The sequence below is a fragment of the Talpa occidentalis genome, unplaced genomic scaffold (assembly GCF_014898055.3).
Source record: "Talpa occidentalis isolate TD23 unplaced genomic scaffold, MPIMG_talOcc4v2.1 talOcc4.2, whole genome shotgun sequence".
Taxonomy (NCBI): Eukaryota; Metazoa; Chordata; class Mammalia; order Eulipotyphla; family Talpidae; genus Talpa; species Talpa occidentalis.
Window position 1 is genome coordinate 125783761 of NW_023602073.1, and position 23647 is coordinate 125807407.

Genomic DNA, 23647 nt, shown 5'->3' on the forward strand with positions numbered 1-23647 from the left:
ACATTTAATTTACCAAAACATTTTCTTCATTTGGTAAAACTAAACGAGACAGAATTTGACCTTTCTCTTTGTATGTGTGTCCCTGAGCTCAGCCAGCCACAGCCTTGCTTTGACAAGCATGGACTAAGCCACTAACTCCAGACCTTTTGTTTTCTTCTTCATACCCTCTTCTGTTGACAGACACAGCTGCTAAACTGCAAGCTGTTAAGGACAAAGCAAGACAAGCCAATGACACAGCAAAAGATGTACTGGCTCAGATTAAAGACCTCCACCAGAACCTTGATGGCCTGAAGAAAAATTACCATCAACTAGCAGACAGCGTAGCCCAAACAAATGCTGTGGTAAAAGATCCTTCAAAGAACAGTAAGATCTCCTTTTTCACTTTATGTCATTTATTTCTTCACAGCATAAAAGGATCCTAAACTCATAACTGTTTGAGCTGGAGGAGACCCTCATTAATGCAGTCTGCCCTCCTTGTTTCATTGACCGAGCTCAGCAATTGGGTGTCCTGCAGTTGCAAAACTAAAATCCAAGTCTCCCAACTCCATACCAGTGTTCTTTTCATCCAAATGTTGTTCAACAAAGAGGAAATTAGGAATTAGCAAAGCCTGCATAACATTTGGTTTAAAGATACCAAATACATTTTAAGTCTTCAATGTGATTGAAAATATAGTTATATTTGGAAAATCATGTCCTCAGAGTTGATAAAATTCCATGGAAAATAGAGACCAAGGAGCATGTTTATTAGCAAGCCTGTTAGGACACAGAATTAAAATGGTGTAAGCTTGAAATGTCTTAAAATTTTAAAATATTGATATGTTATTTAAATTGCAATTAGGTATCATTTTCAGGAACATAAAGAACACAATTCATCTCATCTTTTGTATATTGCATTAAATTACATTGAGTTAATAAGGATTTACTGAGGAAATGTGGAAGAATTTCATATAATGATCATTTAAGTTATTAAAAGTAGTCAATAAACACTAGGACTTTTATATATTTTCCCATTCTATCAAGTGGCAAAATATTATTTTAGTGTGTGATCTCATCAAGGAAGAGGCATGATTTTTTTGTACTTGCACTGCAAAGAAGCTAGCCTTCTTTAAATATCAGCATTTTCGTTGGATATCGGAATATTTGTAGCGTATAATAACAAAAACACTATTAAATTGACCTTATTTGCTCTGTAGTTCAGGTGTGTGTTTGACTGGTGTGTGTAACCTGATTTTTCAGTACCCTAGTCTCAAATCAAATGGTAATGATACTGCAAAATGGCTCTTCCATGAGTAAGAAATAACGCAGATACTCAGAACATGCAGTTCAAAGCTAACAGAACTTATTCTTTATTTAAGGAAGAAAAGGAGATCTAATCATTTAAAAAAATTTTCTTATGTAAGCCCAGAGATAGCTTCTTTCTATATCTAGCTCAAAGATTCCTTCTGAATAAATGGTTCAGATGCATATCAAATCACAATATTTCCTCCCCCAAATTACAGTTTTAACATAAATATAACTCTTCTATATAATTAAGTTACTATTTCATTCAATTTCAGATTTATTCTCAGCTGACAGTCTGACAGTGGCCTTTTCATAATATTTATCTCTATTTTGTGATCTTATCCTGTATCAAGAGATAGTTAAATATCTGTAAAATTAAACTGACCTATTCCTACCTTATTAAAACATTACAAGGAAAAAAATTGTAACATGAACAGTGACCTGATAAATAACATGCTTTGTGTACTTTTATTCGTGACATTAGTTGACTTAAAATGGGATACATTTGTAATTAGTATCTTCTGTGAAAAGTACCATTTTTATAGTTACTACTTTATAATATCTATAAAAATATTTCCTCACTGATTTTCTAATTTCTTTTTGTTTTCCTTCCATATGAAATTACCTGCAGAAATCAGTATGTATATATATTTACTTGCATGTCTTTTAGTCACTTTATATTTGTTTGCCTATTATAAAAAGCTTCAGCTTTGCATGTGCTGTATTTCAGTATTGTTTTAAATATTATATAACTAGTTATTCTAGTGTCACAGTATTAGTGTATTAGTGCTAGATATATAAAAGAAATCTTTTACATAAAGCTAGTTTATGAATGTATTTCATATGAGCTGTTGTCAATTGTGATTGAAAAAATAGTGAAATATCTGCGTCATGCTAACTTGAGTAGCAACTGGATTCCTCGAAAGGTTGATCTGAATTATGATGCTTCTAATTGCACAAAATTAGTCACTGAAGTTCAAATGACTTCTTTGCAATAGGATTAGTGTAGATTAGTACTATACTGTTGCTACTTTTCCCTACTGAAGTTTACATTTCCCTTTCTTTATATGTAAATTCTCAACTGCTAGAGTGTTAGATTTGGAGAAGCACATATCAAAATTAATAAAATTAGATATTAATAACTGGCCTCCTATATTTCTCATAGTTTAAATTCAAAGTCAAAAGTGAAACTATAAAATAATGATAAGTCCACATTTCAAAACCTGAGAAATATGACTAAGTCCATCCTCAGTGAATCACTGGCACAATTGCATTACTAACCAAATGAAATAAACACTTTAGGCAATCAACTCTTTAAGTTGGAAAAAAATAAAATTAAATCAAAGAAAGAAGATTTTTAAAGTTAATAAAGTAGAAGAAAGTAAATAATAGACTTGCTAAATCCAAGAAATGGGTCTTTAAAAAATAAAGATAAAAAATTTTTAAAAGATTGGCAGGTTTGATCAAGAAAAAGAAAACATAGAAAAGAAGCTATAACTAGATAAGAGAGGAACATTAACACATAAAAGAGTACTTGGCAAAACTCTATGCTAATAAATTTGAAAACCTAACATAATTTTCTGTTATCAAAATCTATTTCTGAAGTGATTTTAAAATCTACACAACCAAATAATCATAAAAGTGTTCAGAAACTACCACACAAGTAAGCATTAGACTCAGTATCTCAGATGATTTATTTTTAAAACCTTCAGGTAGATAATTCCATATGATTTAAACTTGTTCAGAAACAGGGGTGGGGTGGGTGGGATGGGGTGGAGTGAGTTGGGGGTTGGATGAGGCTGAAGTGAGGAAGTGGGGAACCTCCATTTTGAAATGTTGGAGACAAACTTCTAGGAACTCTAGAAGAAAAGAATCTATTATTTGCCTAAGTTTAAGTTGTATTTGCTTAACCGGTCTTTCTATTTTTCATGAATCTAAATCTAAATCATTTTCCCTCAATTCTAGAATAATTCATGGAATATCAAAGTAATACCAGAGTGTTAAAGGAAAGGGAAAACCAAATACATGATTTATTGAAAGCATATAATTATGTAACCAGGACTTTGACCCCAATAACCAGTATTTCGCGAAGAAAACACTCAATTCTTGATGTAGCAACTCTATTAAGTTATGATAATAGACCTATCACTAATAATGTAACTCGTATTTTTTAGTATGGTTTCAAAATACTTCAAAACCTAGTTTAAAAGTAGTAATTTTCTTCCTATTGAGCACATTTGATTCATTCCTGAGGATTAGCTCTCAGTGGCCCAATGTCAGCCAGAAAGCAGATCATTCATAGTCTAGCAGGGCACATAGCCTTGGACCTTAAGCAGTTTTCCTTTTTTATCAGGGTCACAATGACAGAAAGCAGAACAATGCATGCTCAATCTGATAATAAATGACATGGTTTGGATAAGACTGCCAGCATCCTAGAGATAGAATAATTGGTTTTCCATGTGTCATTTGCCCTCCTATGAAAAGCACATGCTGAAATTCTACGGATCAGTGATGACCTTCAATTATTTTGGGTTAACCCCCTTTTAAAATTGTCAATATGCAACCTTTTTTTTAAATCCTACCAAAAAATGTAGTTCAATATGGTTCAACCTAATACAGAGAGTAGGATAATCAACTATTCTTCAAAATGAAAATGAACTGCAGCATGAAAGATTTAATTAAAATATAACATAGGGCTTCATTCTAGGTTGTTCTACATTAAATGTTTTCCAAAGACATTTTGATAATTTCTCTCTTTAAAACATGCAAAGGAAAAACAGTGAGAAAAAGAAAACCAATTTTATGTGAGAACCCTGATATAAATATAATTCTGGCTTGGACAGAGTAGGTGACATTTTAAAGACACTTTAATTTCCTTGATCTGTGACTAAAATTCTATTCCATAATGGTTAGCATTTAGACTAAGGCTAAAAATGAAGCACTGAATTAAGTACGTATTCTCTACTTTCAATGCTGACTTTCATCTTAATCACAAAACCAAAGCGTTGGCCTCCTTCTCTAACATTGCTGGCCTGCTTGTGTCCCAGCTAAAATATTCCCATTTGTCATCACAAACTTTGCTTCATCAACCTTGGCCTTACTTTTGTCACGTGAATAAGATGAAATACATTCCATCATCAACTTAACCATACTGCTCTTGCTCTCTCTCTCCCTTCTCCCCACCCCCCAATCTTGTTCTATGAAGTTGCGGATGCAGATGCCACTGTGAAAAATCTAGAACAAGAAGCTGATCGCTTGATAGATAAACTCAAACCTATCAAGGAACTTGAAGATAACCTGAAGAAAAACATTTCTGAGATAAAGGAACTGATAAACCAAGCCAGGAAGCAAGCCAATTCTGTAAGCTCTATTTATTTTTGGTTATTAGTAACTGATTGTAATTTTGATAATATTCCCAGAAGGAACAGTTTCCAAAGATATGTCATGAGAAGAATGATCATCATTTTGAAAATGGAAAATTTGATATATTTTCCTTTTGTTTGAATAGAATAATAAAAATAGCAAGAATGGAACTTAATAATGTACACTAAAAAGGCAAAGATAAGGGTACCTTGCTGTTGATGGAAGGAATAAAAGCCTACTAGTGGAGTTGTAACAAGAATGAATAAACAAGTTTATATGGACTAATAACAAAAAGAAGCGACTCTTTTCTGCACATTATTTTGTCTGACTATAAGTAACAAGAATTATTTTGGTTACAAGGAAACCTCTACAATGTTTTTAAATTTGGGCATAAAGAATGGGAAACACCTCATTTGTCTCAATTTTGCATTTTATTAACCAATTAGAAGACAATTAGGATAGAAGCAGAATTTTCTAAAAGATGGCATCCCTAGGGACTAGAACAGACGTGGAACATTCTAGAAGGTAGACTCCTAATGAAGTAGGACAGAAATCTCTTAGTGCCAGTGTGAAACTTTAGCTAGCCCAATAAATTCAACCCATGATGAATTTAGAAATAAAAGGAAAAAATAAAGTGTTCCTGTTAAGTTTAAACTCAAAATTTTTAGATACCTAAATCTTTCACATAAAATTCTATTTTCCGAACAACTTTGGAGCTAGAAAAACCACAAAAACCTTTTTTCAATCCATCAACTTTATACTTTTACTAGTGGTCAAGTATGTAATTTCTGAATGACAGTACATCTGTTTTCCTATTTGAAAATAGCTACTTCCTATAACCAAGGCCAAAGCAATAAATTCAAGGTAAGTCTTGAAAAGGAATACATGACTGACTGAAGAAAAGCTTAGAAAATGACAACAAAGGACTAGTGAAATGATACATAAACTCAGAGTTTAAAAAAAAGCAGTTAGGGTTAAGAAGACATACACTTAACTGACAGGTGATTTTTGTGTATGTGAAGCACATGAGGAAAAGAAATCAGATATTACTTTGAGGTTTGGAGTTTTATCTAAGATTTAAACAATGTAGAAAAGGCAACTTAGGGCTGCCTTTTCAGGGCTTCTTCCTGTAAGGTACAAAGAGTTGAATGAGGCAGTTCTTCCATTCAAAGTTTATAATGTAGTAGAAGAAATAGGACATGAACATAGACTGGGCAATGATGGCTGGAAGCTTGTAAGCACACTAATGTATGTCATAAAATTATAATTTTGTACCCCTAAAATGTATGTAATGTCATAAAACAATTTACCTCAAAAATAAAGCAATAATACCTCTAGATTTTTAAAAGAGCATGCACACAAATGAGTCTCAGATAATGCAGAATACTGTGCATGAGCAATAGGAAGTTCTACAAAATTCAGAAAGGAAAAATCTCTAGTGCAAGCCAGCATATTTCCTGAAGGGAAAGATTTGAACCAGTTTTGAAGAGTGATAGTGCTGGTTGTAGGAGCGGTCAGATGTGGAGGAAGAACATGCTGAGGATAGAAAATAGCTTGTGCCGAAGCAGAGAGAGAAGAGAGTTTCCAGATCTTTTCATGAAAGGGATATTTAGTCTGCAAGATGACTGGCAAAGTGGACATTGAACTAGAAAGGTCAATGGAGGTCAGATCTTTCTGGGTCTTGAAGCAGGTTTTTTTATGACATTTGTACCTGTCATATACCTCACTGAAGTGAGAAGCTCAAAGTTCTCTGAACAGGATAGTAATATAATCAGACTGGACTTTTTGAATATGAATCTAGAAGTAGTTTGTGGGATAGATGAGAAAAATGATGAAGAAGAAACAAATGTAATAAGAAACCCAACTGTGACAGTGGCAGTAGCAAAGAGATTGCTGTACCACTATTGGATTTTGCAATGTTAATTTCAAAAAGCAATAAAAGTAAATATTCTCTTGTGAATCACACACTTAGCTATATTTTCTGACTTAGTCATTCATATTCGTAGGGAATCTGGGTATTTTTATTTATTTCTTCATAATAAAATCTAAAATTATGGCCAAATATTCACATTTGTAAGTGTTCCCCACCCTGCAGTCCCTGGGCAAAAAGGAAAATTCTGGCATGTAAGTACATGAAACCTGTTTTAAAATACAAAGTAAAAGAAAGAAAAGTAATGCTGGAAAAAAGTAACTAATTTTTTTCAAATTAGTTTTGTATTAATTGAAGATGATATTTGACTGAAGATGATATATTATAAATACGTGTGTAACCTGGCATGAATATCTGGATTTGGCCATAACACACACAATATGATCAAAAAATTAAAGACATTCAAATTTCAATTGAATTATTTTTTTAAGTGGGGTAATATTGAGTTACAACACTGTATTGTTTTAGGGGAATAAGTTCATCCTTCATATGTATGTCACCCCATACCTACCACCAAAGCACCCGAAACCGCCAACTCAGTTCACCTGCCCTTCCGCTTCAGGTAGCCTCAATTCTATGGTCAGATTTCTGTTTCGATTTTGGTTTTTATTTGGTTTGGTCTGTTCCTTTATATTTTGTATATGTAAAGACATTTATTTTAAAGTAGCTTTTTTTTTTTTTGGTTTGTTGTCTCTGAAATTGAGTGGTTAATAATCTTTTTTGAAAGAATGGCTTAATTACTAGCTGAAAGAATGCAGTAAAAACCCAATAGATATAATAATGGAATACTCAGTAATTTTTAATTGAATTCATGATGAGTAACTAGTAAATAATGTTGCATGAAAAATGCCTTTAAGGTTCCTAATGCTTAGTGGTATTTGTTTAGAAGTCTTCCTAATGGTTCACATTAGAAATTTCAATAACTGATGGAACCTGACATCCTGATAATGTGTTTCAGGAATACCTCCCCTGTTGTGAGAGTTCTTCTGGAGAAATTTATAAATACTGTCCTTTGATTTACCTGTTTTAAATCTGTTAAAAGAATATCTCCAATTAAAAAACAAGAAAATTAAAACACAAGATATTTAAAAGGAGAGATTAGTAGCTATAGAGTGATTATAAAGAGTTTGGGCTATCTGAGTTTTTAAGGTACTGAGTGAGTGTGTATTCAAAGCCACAAACCAGAAAACAACATCAGAGGGTTTTTAATATAAATGTGTGAGAGCTGAGCAACTGGGTACTTTACAAGATAGATTGCTGGCATATTGAGTATAACAACATCATTTGTTCAGAGAACCATATTTTTAGATATGTAAACTATGCTATAAAATAGATTAATTGTGATGTTAAATACCCTTAACTTTAAAATGACTACTCTCTCAGACTTTCAATTCATAGACGGAGTTTTATCAATTGAATTAGGTTTCTGTTCTGGTGCTCTGTCTTCTGGACAACACCTTTTTCAAAACACCAGTTATGGTAGTTACCTATCATTCCTACAAGGGATACCTAAGCAGGACAGAAACTCATCCTGGAATCAAACAGTCATACATTCCAGCCATATTCATTCATTTCTTCTCTAAGTAGCAGCTATGGAGTGTTATTCTTTAACCAGGAGTATGCGTTCTTTAAACAAAAATGAGATATTTGTGATTAAACTAGCAATAATGTATGGCTGTATCCTATAAAGCATTTATGAAATCAAGATAAATCAAACCACACACACAGCTCCTTTGGACTGCCAGTGGAGCCCCACTAGGAATTTGGATCTAATTTCCTGACAGGGATAGCTCAATGTGTTACTGAGTTCTGCTTGTGAATTCCAGTCAGACCTTCATTTCTTCCCTTTGATTTTATGCTGTCAATGGTTCCTATAGCCAGCCTCAAATATTAATTTTGTTCAGTGCCAGGGCTTTCTCTGATGATAGTTTTGGTTCACTTGCTGTAAATTCCTAAAAATTCACCCTATCCTAAACCTTCTCCTGCTTATTAAAATCATCTAAAGACAGCATTTCCCTATCTGCCCTCTGCTATATTATTTTTCTCATGTTTTACTTTATCCTTTTGATCTCTAAGCTCAGATAACCCTTTGTATAACTGCTACTCTATCCTGTAAAACCCTCTGCCAGATTCCATTCACATCTGCTTTATGGTATTAATATCCAGAGTAAAAGTTGTACATTTCTTGGCCCATTTTTCTGCAGTTCATTTTTATTTACCTACTCACCACTTTATGTTGAAGGGAAATTTTGTCATTTATAAACCAAAGAACTAACTCCCCAACTGAAAACCATATGGCCAGGAAGACTATCTCTGCCAAGACACAGGTCAAACATTCTGGGACCAAAATGAACCCCATGTCTCTCAATTAACAGGACCTTCCCTTAGATCTATATGGAAAATCTAGGCAGTGACTTTTTGATTATTCCAACCCCAGGTCACCTCAGAGGGCTCCATTAGAGTGAACTCCCTTTCATTCCTACTGTATGCTCTCCTCTGTGTGGAGAAGCAATCTGGTTAGCTGATTGGGTGAGGACATAATAGGATACAAACCCATGATTTATACAAACCCATGACTTATACTTATCTGCGGGAGAGGCAACAGATTTGTTGTATCTCTGTAAGTTGTTCAAGAACTTGTCAGATCCATAAATCCATCCAGTTTTCTCCTTGAATCCAACCAGTTTTGCATTGCAGGTAACTACAACTCCTCATATTTCTACTCCGCTAGGAAAGGAGTCCCATGGCTACCTGCTCCCACATTCTAATTAGACTCTTGCAGACACCTTCTTGTATCACCATAACATAGAGATGAGGTTGGTGTCTGCACAGCCCTTTCATGGGTAACAATAGTGCTAGTTGACTTTCTTTCAAGTGTGTAGAAAACTATATAAGCAGCACAATGTACTGGAAGAAATGAGAAAATGGAAAATTCACTGCTGGTGAGAACCAAGGGGCTTCCTGAAGGCTGGCATTAGAGTCAATAGCAGAGAAAAGTTTTATTTTCCCTTGTTTCTGCCTCTTACTTTGAGCACTAACACTGAGCACAGTAACAGCTTTTTTCAGAGTCCAACCAAATGCATCACTCTCCTGAAAGTTCCCCTTTCGTTGTGTACCTTAGGCAAAGGAAATTAAATCAAATAATCAACTGGTTTTATTTGGGATTAAAGAGAAGGCTCTCTAAATAAGTAAAAATTGGTATGAACAGTGTCAGTTCTGTTCGTACAGGAACTCCTCCCTTAGCAATTTGTAGTAATTTTTTAAAGTACTAGTGAAAAGCAAAAGGGGCTGTTAAATATATTAGTAGTGATAGCCATTGGAAAAATTTTCTGTTTCATTCCCTGGCAACTTAATAAAAAGGTATAATTTATTCTGAAATGTATGTTCTGTATGGAATGATTAATATTCTTGTTATTATTAGACCATCTAGAACAAAATCCACATGGCCTCTTGCAGCTATAAGAATATGGGAGGGTAGGTAATTTCTTCTTGAAAACTAAAAGTAGGAAGTGATTTCCTACTTTGAGTGATACCCAAATCATTGAAATTTGAATTGTAAAATTTCATTAAACCACCTTAATGAAAACTATTACCAATTAGCTTCACATAAAATTATCTTTTGAAAATGTTCCCATATCCATAAAGGAGGAAGGAATGAAGGTAAGAATTTGTTCAATGCATGCTTCAAAAAATAGCACCATGCTGACAAGACATAGGACTGTGAACAGCTCATTGTCAAAATGCTGCTCTTCTGCACCCTCATTAGAAAGCATAATGGTGTCTGCATATCGGCATTTAATGATACTATTTGATGATAGAAAGATAACTTCAAAGAAGAGATGATGATGGCTTTGTGGAACTTCAAACTTTCTGAGACATTTAGTCTTGGTTCTTTGTACCTTGTTTTTCTTGAAGATCAAAGTATCTGTGTCTTCTGGAGGTGACTGTATTCGAACATACAAGCCGGAAATCAAGAAAGGAAGCTACAATAATATCGTTGTCAATGTAAAGACAGCTGTTGCTGACAACCTCCTTTTTTACCTTGGAAGTGCCAAATTTGTAAGTTTAATATGTGGTTTACTTTGGTCTACTGAATATGTGTATAGTCCGAGGCCCTCCAGCTCATGGGGAAAATGTATGGAATTCAGTAACATGATTCCAAAATTGTGTAATGTAATTTGAAAACCTCAAAATCTTGTACAAAGTCCCAGCATGTCAAATTTAGAAAACAAATGAAATGCAGAAAAAAATTACAGTATTTAAGCACCTCTGCTTTAATTTATGAGAATCCCAGCATTAACTTTGAGTTGACATTTTCAGATCCAGTTACTTAAAAGGAAATATTAATAGAAGTAAAGATTTTTATTTTTGGCTTCAATAGAAATTACAGTGAACTTTCATGTTAAATGAAAATGGCACATTGTTTACTAACTCCCTACCAATAAAAACCCTTATGATTCATGATGAATCATGATTCATGATGAATTATGATTCAAACTGAATCTACAAAAGTTGTAGTTTTTTCACTTGAACCATTTGACTTTGCAAACATGGGGACTTTCTAAAATGAGTAAAACTTTTCAACAGTTCAGTTATGCCCTAACTTAATACTTGCCTTTAAATGAGACAATCTAGGTCACCTTTAGTAAAAAAATATCAGCTTGTCCCGTAATGTCAGTGCTCTTGATAAAAACAATAATGAATTCTGCTTCCAAATATATACCTTTGTCTCTACCACAAATATTAGACTGAGAAAAGATTTTCATCTCAAAATTAGAGCTACTTTAGAACTGGTTAATTTAATACATACACCTCAGCAGAGTGAATATCTGTGTTGCCTTAAAGATACAATCATAAACTATCATTTAATCACATAATAGATTAAACCATTTGGGATTATATCATTTGTGAGTCTTCAAATTATTCCAAATATCAATAAATGGCCCCTTTTGAAGAGAATTCTTCTGGCCTGCTCCTTCAGGGTACTTTACATCTGATGTCTGTTGTTTGTGTGTTTCTCTCAAATAGGTTGACTTCCTGGCTATAGAAATGCGTAAAGGCAAAGTAAGTTTTCTCTGGGATGTTGGCTCTGGAGTTGGACGAGTAGAGTATCCAGATTTGACTATTGATGACTCATATTGGTACCGTATTGAGGCATCAAGGTAATTAACTCAATAAGAATTATAATAATTAAATGTTAGAATTTCAAAATAGTGCTTAAGAAATCTTTCCATTTTAAAGAGGTAGCTGTGTGTTTATGCATGCACAAATACACATTTTATATATTATACGTATATGTGTAAATGTGGGCAAGTGAGTATCTTTGTAGTTTCTGGAAGGCCCTGACAAATCTTTAAAGATATCAAGTAGAATACCAGTCCTCTTTGGGCCCCTCATCTGGTTGTCACGTAGGTATTCTGAGGTTCACTCATTTTAAATCATATCATGCTTAGTGCAGAACTACTGAGACACACTGTTACTCAGTTCAAGCCAGAGGGGAGCACTGCCTCGGTGCCCGCCTTGTGCACAGCTCCTCATCTGGGCTCTACGTAGCAAACTCAGCCACAGACAAGTGCAGTATCTAAGTGTTAACACGAGTTTATAACGTTAGGTCAACCCTGAAAATGGGCAGTAGCAGAAAATTGATTCATTCTATAGTTAAAGGTTTAATCAAATTAGCTCCTAGCAGTTTAAAGATTACTTATAGAACCCAGCCTTGTCCTTAAGCTTTCCCTTCATTTCCTCTTATTTTTTCCTTATTCTCAATTTCCTACTAAACCCAAAGCAGCTAACATTTGAAGGGTATTGTTAAGGGTCTAGGGCTAGAGATGAATTTGATTCAAAATGGGTAAAAAGGACTTGAATGTATGATAATTGTTGAATTTAGGGGGTGTATACATATTTTTATTCTGTGTTTGTGTGTGCTTAAATTTTTTTTCTATAGAAAAAGTCTAAAAGAGGGCCTCCCCAGTGGCACAGCGGTTGAGCGCTGGGTTGCAAAGCTGCCTGCAGCCTCTGCAGCGCCGGTTCAATCCCCGGCCACCAGAGGAGGGTCCCACATGGCGCGCAGCCCTCTCCTGCTGCCCTCTGCTCCCCTCAGCAGTGTACTTCAGTCTGCCTGCTGTGCTCCCCATTCTGGCTCTGGTGAATTCTCTCACCCTCCAGCGCTTCTGACTGTACCCAGTGCTTGTATAAATAAATAAAAATAAATCTTTAAAAAAAAAAGTCTAAAAGAAAACTTTATGGGAAGCAACATTTCAGTTAATTTTTAAAATATCCAAAAAATTACATGTGTTTATATATGAGAACGAGCTTTCAGGTGTGTTGATGGAGGAGCATTTAAGTACCTCACTGGATTTAAGAACCTTTAGCTTCACATAGTACAGTTCTACTAGAAAAGATGCATTCTGTCAAAAAAGAGCTTTATTTGATAAATTCATCCTATTGTTTCCATATATTTCAGTTAATACAGCAACCTCAAAGATAAAAAAAATTACCATAATGTGACACTAAAGCAATGACTGCTCATCTCAGAAAGAGACCAGATTTTCATAATCAATCATTCATAGAAATTAGCCACTTGAAAAAAGAAAATGAAACAAAATGAAAATGGCTTTTCAAAATTCTATTAATTGAATTTAAAAGTGAAGTTCTTGTACATATATACATCTTTAAAGACTACATGTTATATACATATATGCATTAAGATGGAATGCCAAACAATAAAAGATGCACAATTCCAAAAAGACTCAGCAAATTTGGATCCAAGCTATATTAAAGAATTTTTGTAGAAATGATGCAACTTTTCATGTAGAGGGGTGGCCCATTTAAGGCTCCCTTACTGAATTACAGCAGACAAAATGCTAAATGAAGTAATGTAAACCTCTTCAAATAGTATGTGTTGGTAAATAGTAAATTGCTTTGTAAAGCAATAGGAAAAAGTCTTTCCATTTAACAAATAACAATTTTATCAGCTAACTGTTGTGTCATTTCATATCAACAACATAGGAGGAATCAGGGTGTGGTGCTCACAGGTTCTGTAGACTCCGATAGTAAACATCCAGCAAGGATCAGGCTCTGTGTTTTGATCTGTAGTTTAATGAATCTGGAACATTCGAAGCCGAACACCAATTATCTCTTTAATATTTCAAAACATGACTCACTAAACCCAAAGTATAAGTATAAACCCTTTATACCTCTCAGATATGTGAAACATTTCATTTTTTGTGTGTTTCCTTCCACTTCATTTCAACACATTTCCTGCAAGGACTGGGCGAAATGGAACTATTTCTGTGAGAGCCCTAGAGGGACCCAAAGCCAGCATTGTGCCCAGTACATACTACTCAGCATCTCCTCCAGGGTACACTATTCTAGATGTGGATGCAAATGCAATGCTGTTCGTCGGTGGCTTGACTGGAAAACTGAAGGTGATGTATTCTTCCTCATCCTCTTTAGTTTACCTATGTTTTCAACTCCTGACATATCGGAGGAGGGGAAACATGACAAAGCTTTGCAAAAAACATGATTACTTTTTATTTAATTTGCTTGTGAAAGCCTAAGTTTATCTTGAAGAATTTTCATTTTTGAATATGCAATATGGAAATACCATATTTTTACACTTATATGTATTTATTTTAACAGTTGCTTTTCCCTAATCTGTGACATCAATATTTTTTATATTCTTGCTTTAGTTATATCAAAAGCAAAGTGTTTTTTAAATATATCCCATTTCCTGAATCCATTTATGATTTATTGATATGAAGTGCTATAAAGTTCAAAGAAGTCACATCTAATTAAAAGATTTATGAATACCTTGGGAAATATCATAGGAGTCATAAGCTTTCAAATCATGGTCTGATTTCAAAAGTTCTCAAGTTCTACTTCTTCCCATATTTATAGAATAATGCATTTAATATTCATAATTGCTTCATGACAGGTCCTTGTGCATTTCAAATTGCAGAATGCTTGCATTTTAAAGAAGCTCAAGTTGATTAAATGGAATTAGGTATTGGAAAATGACCTGTGGGTGAGATGTAAGAGCACAACCAAATAGAATGGATAATCCTGGGCTTGTCAGAATCATTCTGGGATGAGATTGTCTGAAAATGTGAAAATCCAGGATGACCCCAAATTATAGAGTGAGCTTGTTTTATTTACTTTGTGTACGAGATGTGACTCTAAAGTATTAGAATTGATTCTGTAACTACACACTAAAATCCTCATTTCTTTGAACTGCACATAAATATATATGATGTATGGGAATACAGACTCATATTGCCAACTTTCTCTTCTCTCCAAAAAGATAAATGCATCACTAGCACAGAGTAATACAAAAGCCATGAATTTTGAAATCATATCAGGACTGGATTTCCTGCTCTATCACTTACTAAAATATGATTTCAAGCAAGTCACTTAACCCCTTCAGTCTCAGATGTCTCAACAAGGAAGGGAAAATAACTATATGTTCCTTGCCTGTATATTGTGGGATATAATATACAGAATACAACTAGATGCTCAATGGGATGGCTATTCTGTTCTGTGGATACCAGTGAACACCAGAAGTATGTGCCCTTCTCTTACAAATTTACTCTTTCCCTTCATTCTCCTACACTGGAAAGGTGTTTAGGTATAAAATAAAATGAAAAAAAAAATGGGAATAGCACGTGTATATGAAAATGGGAATATGGACGTGTATATGAAAGTTTATTTTTCCCTATGTGTGAGTGGTATATACCCTTCTTATGATCTCTGAAGAGAAATCTTAGGGATGTAAGAACATAATATTTATTAAACACCTTCTCTGTGTTTGGCACTAAATGTGGTACCATCTATAAATTAACTTATTTATTTCTCTAAATCCATGTTTTGGATAAAAAGTAGAATCTCAAAAAGGGTAAAAGGCTCACCTGAAGTCAGAAGGTAGGAAGTGTTTATTTACTAATGGTGATGAATTGGTATAGCACCAAATAACCAAGACCTGTAAGGGTATAACATGGTTAAGAAACGAATATGTGACAATGGACATTATCAGAAAGAATGGACAATAACTACTGCAGATACTACTGTTACTCTTGAGGCTACTCTCAGATTTTTTTTGTGAAAATATAAATTCTAAATAAATATCATATTTTTCTGCAGAAAGCTGATGCTGTACGAGTGATTACATTCACTGGCTGCATGGGAGAAACATACTTTGACAGCAAACCCATAGGGCTGTGGAATTTCCGAGAAAAAGAAGGTGACTGCCAAGGATGTACTGTCAGGTTAGTTGAGATGAGGACCCTAGTAAGGTTTAACCTGTGCATAACAACAGTTTAAATTTATTGTGAAAAAAATGTATCATCATGTATCATCACGTGGATGATATGGAGAGGTTTGAAATGATTATGTTCAGAGTTTTAGCATGAAGTAAAGAAAGTTAAAGTCCCTCCCCACACTTATGCATGAACTTTAGAAGGCCCCAGATGTGTCCTAGCACTACTTTTACATGGTCCTATGTTTTTATTATATCTTCAAAGGTAAGGCATTTTAACCACAATCTGTAAAGGCAGCTATCTCTTTCCATTTCCAACTTCATGTCTGGGGGCGGGAGTTGTTTGTGTGTGTGTGTGTGTGTGTGTGTGTGTGTGTGTGTGTGACTATCCTGAAGTCATGTTTTCTTTTTTCTTAAGCTGAAATCTCCCCAAACTCATTAAGCTTCGGGCTTCACAAAATTTGTATTCACTCTATGCTTATAAAAAAATACAGGACCCTACTAGAGATTTTGTCTCCTACAGAATTTTCAAATAATGCATAGGATCCTGTAAGAGTTTCAGGTAGAAACCCACAAAACTTGAATACTCTGCTTAAGTAAAGGAGAAGAAGGAGAAGGGGCTTAATTGGCCAAGAGAAGATGCTATAATCCACATCATCAATGATAGGGTGGAGGTTAGAATGTAAGATTTTAAAAGCATTTTACAAGCATACAAAGTGTATATAGAGAATAAATATTCTCAGTAAACCTAGAGTATTAAAACAATTAGCTAGAAATGGAGGATTTCTCTATATGGTACAACTTAGAGCCTACTAAACAACTAAGTCTATTACAATTTTAATTACATTAAAGCTATAAAATTTTTTAAAGCTTTATTTATTGATACATACAAAAGATGGGGTACAGGCCAGAAGTGCGGGGGTGGTGAGAGGATTCACCAGAGACAGAGTGGGGAGCAGAACAGGCAGACTGACTGAAATATACTGCAGAGGGAAGCAGCTGGCGAGTCAGGAGAGGTCTGCTGCACCATGTGGGTTGCTCCCTGGCTGGCCGGGGATCAAACTCATGCTGCAGAGGCTGCGGTTTGCTTCCTAGTGCTGTGCTTAACCCCTTGTGCCACACTAAAGCTATAAAATTTAAATTAAATACCTGGAACTTAATATATATGCACATAGCAATTCTAAAATCATCAGGTGCTAAGGAGTTTGCATTTTTTACTTCCACTTTAAAGGGTACACGTACATTGCCAAAATCAATGTCCCCATTAATGTAGCAGAGTACATGTTACATTTTTTCCCTCAACCTCTAAAATTTCATAAAAGAAAGTAGCTCTAAAACATTCTCTCTCTAAAAGTTTTAACTTCCACCTCTCTGTTTTTATTGTCATGGATTTGTCAAAATGGCTTTGACAGTATAAGAAAGTCTGACCCACTCATAGGTTAAAGTGACTTAGTCATTAATCTTCAATAAAATCTAACATGAAATGTTGTCTGTAAAGGTCTTTCAATACAACAGGGACAATGAGGTACACATTAATATTCAGCTACTCACAAATCAACACCAACTTTTCCCTAAACATTTCTTTACAAGTAAATTTGTAAGTAGGATTTTCCAAAGCCTATTACCAACAAAACATCTAAAGCGTTTAAATGTCCGTTCATCAGTGGATATCAATGTTAATGTTATCACATTACTAATAATCACTTCTGCAAAGATCACTTGCTTTCAGTATATGAAGTATTATGCAAACTAATACAATTATTATAGCATTCCTGTATGTTTGTAAAGTGTTCAGTTAGATTCACACTATGACTTCCTGACACTAGGATGAGTATGATCCAGTCCTAGCCATCAAGAAACTTATAACAAGGAAGGGAGGGAAAGGCAAATACCAAAATAGTCAAAATGCAAGGGGTAATACATATTCCTTAAAACAGGTGCATTCAGAGTATACTACAACTATTCATATGAGGCTAAGGGCATCAACAACTGCTTTATGGAGGGGGTGACATTTGAAGTGGGGCTTGAGGTGGAGTTAAATGGCAGAGAGAATATAGACAGCATTCTAGTGCCAGAGACCAGAGAGCAAAGGTTGCAAAGTCAGAGTATTTGCAGAAAAGGGAAAGTTAAGTCTGCTCTGCTACAGTGCTTATTTCCTAAATGTGAGTTCACTCATACAGAGTTGGCAAATGGGAGAATGATGTTCATAAGGTGCAGAACTCACTTTGGTTCATACTTGGTTCTCCCAAGCATAATAATGTTTTGTACCACCAAGTACAGTAAGCTGAATGCAAGGTGTACTAACACAACTGAGGACACTAAGTTCAGAAGTATTGGCTCACAACACAGCCTGCATACTGCGCCAGTCACACACAAACACATCATTGTTTTGACCAAAGACTCCATCTTGGAATTGTTCATTGTCCAGTTCTCCATCATGCCTTTATACCACATTTGCACACAGTGGGGTTCCTTACTCTCTTAGCATCAAACTACCTTCACCTATTCTTTTTAAGGCAAAGTGCCATATTTACTGGACTCTTTTATTTGTCTTTTATAATTTTATTGTTTATATTTCTAACATACCTTCTTGAACTTTTCTGAGTACAAGATTGTTTTCTGAGTGTTATGATTACAAATTTTGAGTGGCATCTCCTAACCCTATTTTCTTGATAATTATATGAATTCTTTTTATAGAACTTCTGGTGTGTGTTTTCTTTTCCAGAAAAACTTATTACATTTTTACAGACCTATAGATCCAGTTTGGGAGCTGAAATTATTATATCAGGAAGATGTAAAAGATGTGGTTGCAAGTGGTTGACTAAGAAAATTATGTAGATCTTAGAATGATAGTTTTAGAAATTCACATTTATTCAGTACTCAGTAGTAGAGGTATCATTTTAGACTTTAGAAAGAGTAATCTGTCAGGGATAGAAAAAGAGAAGTGTATTTTATTATTCTTAAACTTTGAAAATCATATTTAAAAATGCTACAAGTAAAATGTATTTATTTTTAATTTTATTTTATATATTTTTACATCATTTTTCATTTTTGCACAATATGCATTTTCATCTTGATTATATTCCCCATACAATTCCCACTGCCCTTATTTTAACCATACTCCCTTCTCCCCTCCACCCCTCCTTAGTGTGTCTCTGGTTTGTAGTTGCTTGTTGATTTTGATTTTGATTTTATTATAATTAGTCTTTTTCCTGGTCCCTTATTTAGGTTTTCTAAATTCCTGCTATGAGAGAGACCACCCAGTGTTTTTCATTTTCTTTCTGGCTTATTTTGCTGAGTATGATCCCTTCCAGCTCCATCCATGTTGCTGCAAATGGCATGAGTTTCTCTTTTTTGATTGCTGAGTAGTATTCCATTGTGTATATGTACCACATCTTCTTGATCCTGTCATCTATTTTTGGGTATTTGGGTTGTATTTATTTTTTTTAAAATTTATTTGTAATCTTTTAATTTTTTAAAAGATTATAAAGATTTATTTATTTATGCATACAAGAGCTAGGGTACAGGCCAGAGGTGCGGGGGGGGTGAGAGGATTCACCAGAGATAGAGTGGGGAGCCGAACAGGCAGATCTACTGAAATACACTGCTGAGGCGAGCAGCAGGCAAGACAGGAGAGGTCTGCTGCGCCATGTGGGCAGCTTCCTAGCTGGGGATGGAACTTGTGCTCCTGCGGTGGCTGCAGATAGCTTCATAGTGCTGAGACTTAACCCCTTGTGCCACCAGGGAGGCCCTAAAATGTATTTAGCTGAACACTGGAATAATGATGAAATGTTCTGTATTAGACCCAAATATACATCCATTTCTATAGTTGTATTACATTACATGTTATGTACATTACATTATATTACATGTACCTGTATTGCATAACTAATCCTTACTAACTTGACATCAAGTTCAAAAGGGAAACAAAAGACATATTATGAAGCTTAGCATTTATTAATTATAAAAGATGAGTTACTTTTCCTATAAATGTATTCCAAATGCATAGGAAAGTTCTAATATAATGTTAGATGATGAAATATTACAGACTACACCTGGAAGGATTCCTTATTTCCTCCATCTCAAAGTCAAGTTAGTCAGATTTACCTGGTTTGGTTAATGAATTAAGTGAAATAGGTTGGTCTGCCTCTGTAAGTTTAGTTGTTTCCAACACAAGGCTTATTCCAACAGAATTGCTGTTTGCTTGACTAGGAGACTGTCCCATAGCAATGGAATAGGAAGGGGACTTAGAAATCATTCAGTGATCTAATACTTTCATTTCACAGTTGAGTAACTGAGACCTGAAGTGTTAAGTCACTTGCAGCAGTGCATTAGTGTGATTCCACGTCAGACTCCAGGGTACCTGCCATCTAATCTGCTGTTTTTTTCTATTATGTATTCAAAGAATTAATGGATTAAGAACGTAAGGACCTCAAGGTATAAATATCCCACAATTGTATAAAAAAATAAAATGTGATGTTTTGATTCTCATTCTAATGATTATCCTAATTTTGTGTGGTGAGGTTTTTAGGTTTAAGTTATAAATAATAATGTACTAGACCACAGCACGTGGAAAACTGTCAACAGTGACTCCCAAACCCCTTTCCAGGGTCAGGATATAATGCAAAATCCTAATACGTAGGAATATCTTAATAGACTCTATGCAACCTTCTTCTTGTCTTGAGTGTAATACTCAAGAGATTGATGGATTTATTGTAATTATGGAAGTCCAAGTAATAGCCACTTTATTCACCATCAATTATATTATTAATAGAATGATTTGTACCTCAAACTCAGTTAACATTTTCATGAATATTTAAAAAGCATTTTTTAAGTTTACATTAGAAAAAAATATGCAATCATCAAGTCTTATTTGTAAGACTTAATTGTAACTTAAAATTACAAAAATATAGCCATGAAATATACAGAATAACACTCTTCAGTTTTATTACTCTCTAGTCCCTGAACAGAAAGTCAACTTGTCTAAAATGTGTAATGATTCTTCCTCCATAAGTCTATATTTGTGCACTGTTACTTTTCTCATTAGCCAATATTTCATGAAAATAATATTCTAGATTCCTGCCATTTTTCAATGTTTACAATTATATTTCTTAATATCTCTTCTCTACCCTCAATTTAATACAATACTCTAATTTTTGAGTTTCATATATATGCTAATTTTCAGATATTCAAGTTTTAACATATCTCTAAAATTGAAATTTACTTTAACATCTACCAGATAGACAGACAGATAGATAGATAGATAGATAGATAGATAGATAGATAGATAGATAGATAGATGACAGGTAACCTAATATTTGAAAAAGAAGTACCATATTAGATGCTGTACTTGTACTTGGCATAAGCCTGGTCCATGGTCTTTAGATTTTACATTCTAGTGAAGAAAGACAAACACACAAATAGAAAAAGGCATCCTTCATAGTCTGAATCTATGTATCCCAGAAAAGCTTACTGGATAATAAAGATTCAGAAAATGGGAACCTATAATTCATTATTTTTTTCTTACAACTGGAAGTTTGTAACTTTTGATATCTTTCACCCATTTTATCCCCCCCTTTACCCATTTTTATGTATATGATTATGTAATAATGCATTCTTAGTTCATCCAAAATCCTCACCAGTTCACACCAACATACACTTAACATATACTTAAACACCAGCATAGTTATCCACCAAGCTTTACCTAATTATAAAGCATCAGCGACCTAGTTGTTGAATACCAAGTGAAATTCCTGTAAGAGATGATGGTTGCTAGGTCCAAGAGAGTGGCAGTGAAGGTAGAGAGAAGTGGCAGAATCAAAGATATATTAGGAACACTTCCTGCCCTACAAAAGCTTACATTCTAGTCTCAGAAGACAGTTTGAAGTATTGGAAAATAATGGCCTAAAGGTATAGTTTGGTACATGTGAAATGTTCTCTTTTCAGTCCTCAGGTGGAAGATAGTGAGGGAACTATTCAGTTTGATGGAGAAGGCTATGCTTTGGTCAGCCGCCCCATTCGCTGGTACCCCAACATCTCTACTGTCATGTTCAAGTTCAGGACATTTTCCTCAAGTGCACTCCTGATGTACCTTGCCACAAGAGACCTGGTAAATAAATGCACAGTAGATCTTCCCATGATTAAAATTTATGCTTGCTTCTTTTCTGTAGGATTCCAATGCAATTATCATTTATTGTTGAAAGGAGTCTGGGATGGCTATGTGATAGATGTAGATAGTAATTATGTATTTTCATTAATAACTTTAAGATAATTATTATTTCCTTTACTATAACTCCCCATATAAATCTTTAAGAAAAGTTCCAAGTAATGATCCTCCCAGTATGCAATCAAGCAGGAGCAAAACCGCTTCCTTAATCTTCCTCTAGAAACCTAAATTGAGAGATGATTTTTAAATATCTTTATTGTTTTTCCCCAGGTCAATTCAATTTTTCTTAGTAAATTCTTGCCAGGAACATACTTTTTCATTTGCTTAATATGTTTTCAAAGGAATTCATTTTATACACTTGTAATAAAAGGATATGTCCTAGCAATTTGGTTGTGACCATTTGTACCATAATATCACATCTGCAAACATTCACAGAATAGAAACACCAATTCTATTTCCAAATGGGTTTCAATTATAGAGTAACATTTTCCGTAATTTAGCCACAAGGCTCTAATAGAAACTCTGCAAAGAAAGTGATCACCCATATTTCTCTGTGTACCTAATAACTGTTATATTTTTACTCTATTAATAGAAAGATTTCATGAGTGTAGAGCTCACTGATGGGCACATAAAAGTCAGCTATGATCTGGGCTCAGGAATGGCTTCTGTTATCAGCAATCAAAACCACAATGATGGGAAATGGAAATCATTCACACTGTCAAGAATTCAAAAACTAGGTGAGTTCTTATAGTACATAATGCACTATTAGTCATATTCATGCTCTCCAAAATCCCCATGTACCTAATCATGAAGAAGACCCTGTCTGTAATTTCAGGTACTCACAAATTCTTTGAAAAAAAAATGATATCGTCATTTCTTTGGCATAGATTGCAGGTGGGTTGGATGAGATGAAACTGACTGAAGAGCCAAATGGTTCTCTGTCATTTTCTTTTGAAACTGAGAGCTTAATTTGAAAGCATAAATCTTTCTTACAACTTATAAAATTATATCTTATAGTCGGTTTGAAAAATTGTTGACTTTCTTTTCTTCTTATTTTGCTATCATCTTTCTTTAGAGTTGTCCACAGGTAGAATTTGTAGAGGTGGCAGAACACAGCTACCAGTTCTTTACTCTGTGAAAATGCCCAAAATCTATATACATGCAGGTTAATGATTGATTAATAATAATATGACATTTTTTGTTTCAGGACATTTTCAAAACACTTTCACAAACATATTATCATTTACTCATACAAGCATGTATTTTGTTTTAGTGTTAGAGAAAGGGAATCACAAATTTGAGTTTTATGTAGTCCCAGACAACATGAGTAATATCTCACAACCAAGACAGAAACCCAAGTCTATTAGGTCTTACTGTTACTGTTATTTATGTATAATTCCCTTCATTCTTTGTACTATAGTGTTATCAGTATCTTCAATTGAAGCTTTGATACATCTACTTATATATTAGACCTAATTAATTTTGACCATGCAGATACAGAATCTGTTCATAACGGATCTTGTGAGTTTCAACTTTATCCTGAAAGCTATAGGGAATTAGAGTTTTAATCAAGGATGTGACACCATCAGATTTACTATGCTTTAGTAAAATTTCTTTGGAGCAGTTTGGAAAGTAGATTTCCGACAACTTCAGA

General features: G+C 34.4%; 1 protein-coding gene across 1 annotated transcript in view; it reads left to right on the forward strand.

Annotated features, from left to right (window-relative positions):
• LAMA2 (laminin subunit alpha 2) overlaps positions 1-23647 on the forward strand; it is a 536992-nt gene that overhangs the window by 466703 nt on the left and 46642 nt on the right. Inside the window, exons 43-50 of the mRNA XM_054697817.1 lie at positions 181-363; positions 4487-4641; positions 10490-10633; positions 11603-11736; positions 13842-14001; positions 15713-15837; positions 21774-21936; positions 22586-22730. Of these exons, the coding sequence (XP_054553792.1) occupies positions 181-363; positions 4487-4641; positions 10490-10633; positions 11603-11736; positions 13842-14001; positions 15713-15837; positions 21774-21936; positions 22586-22730 (1209 nt within the window). The remainder of the gene's footprint in view (positions 1-180; positions 364-4486; positions 4642-10489; positions 10634-11602; positions 11737-13841; positions 14002-15712; positions 15838-21773; positions 21937-22585; positions 22731-23647) is intronic.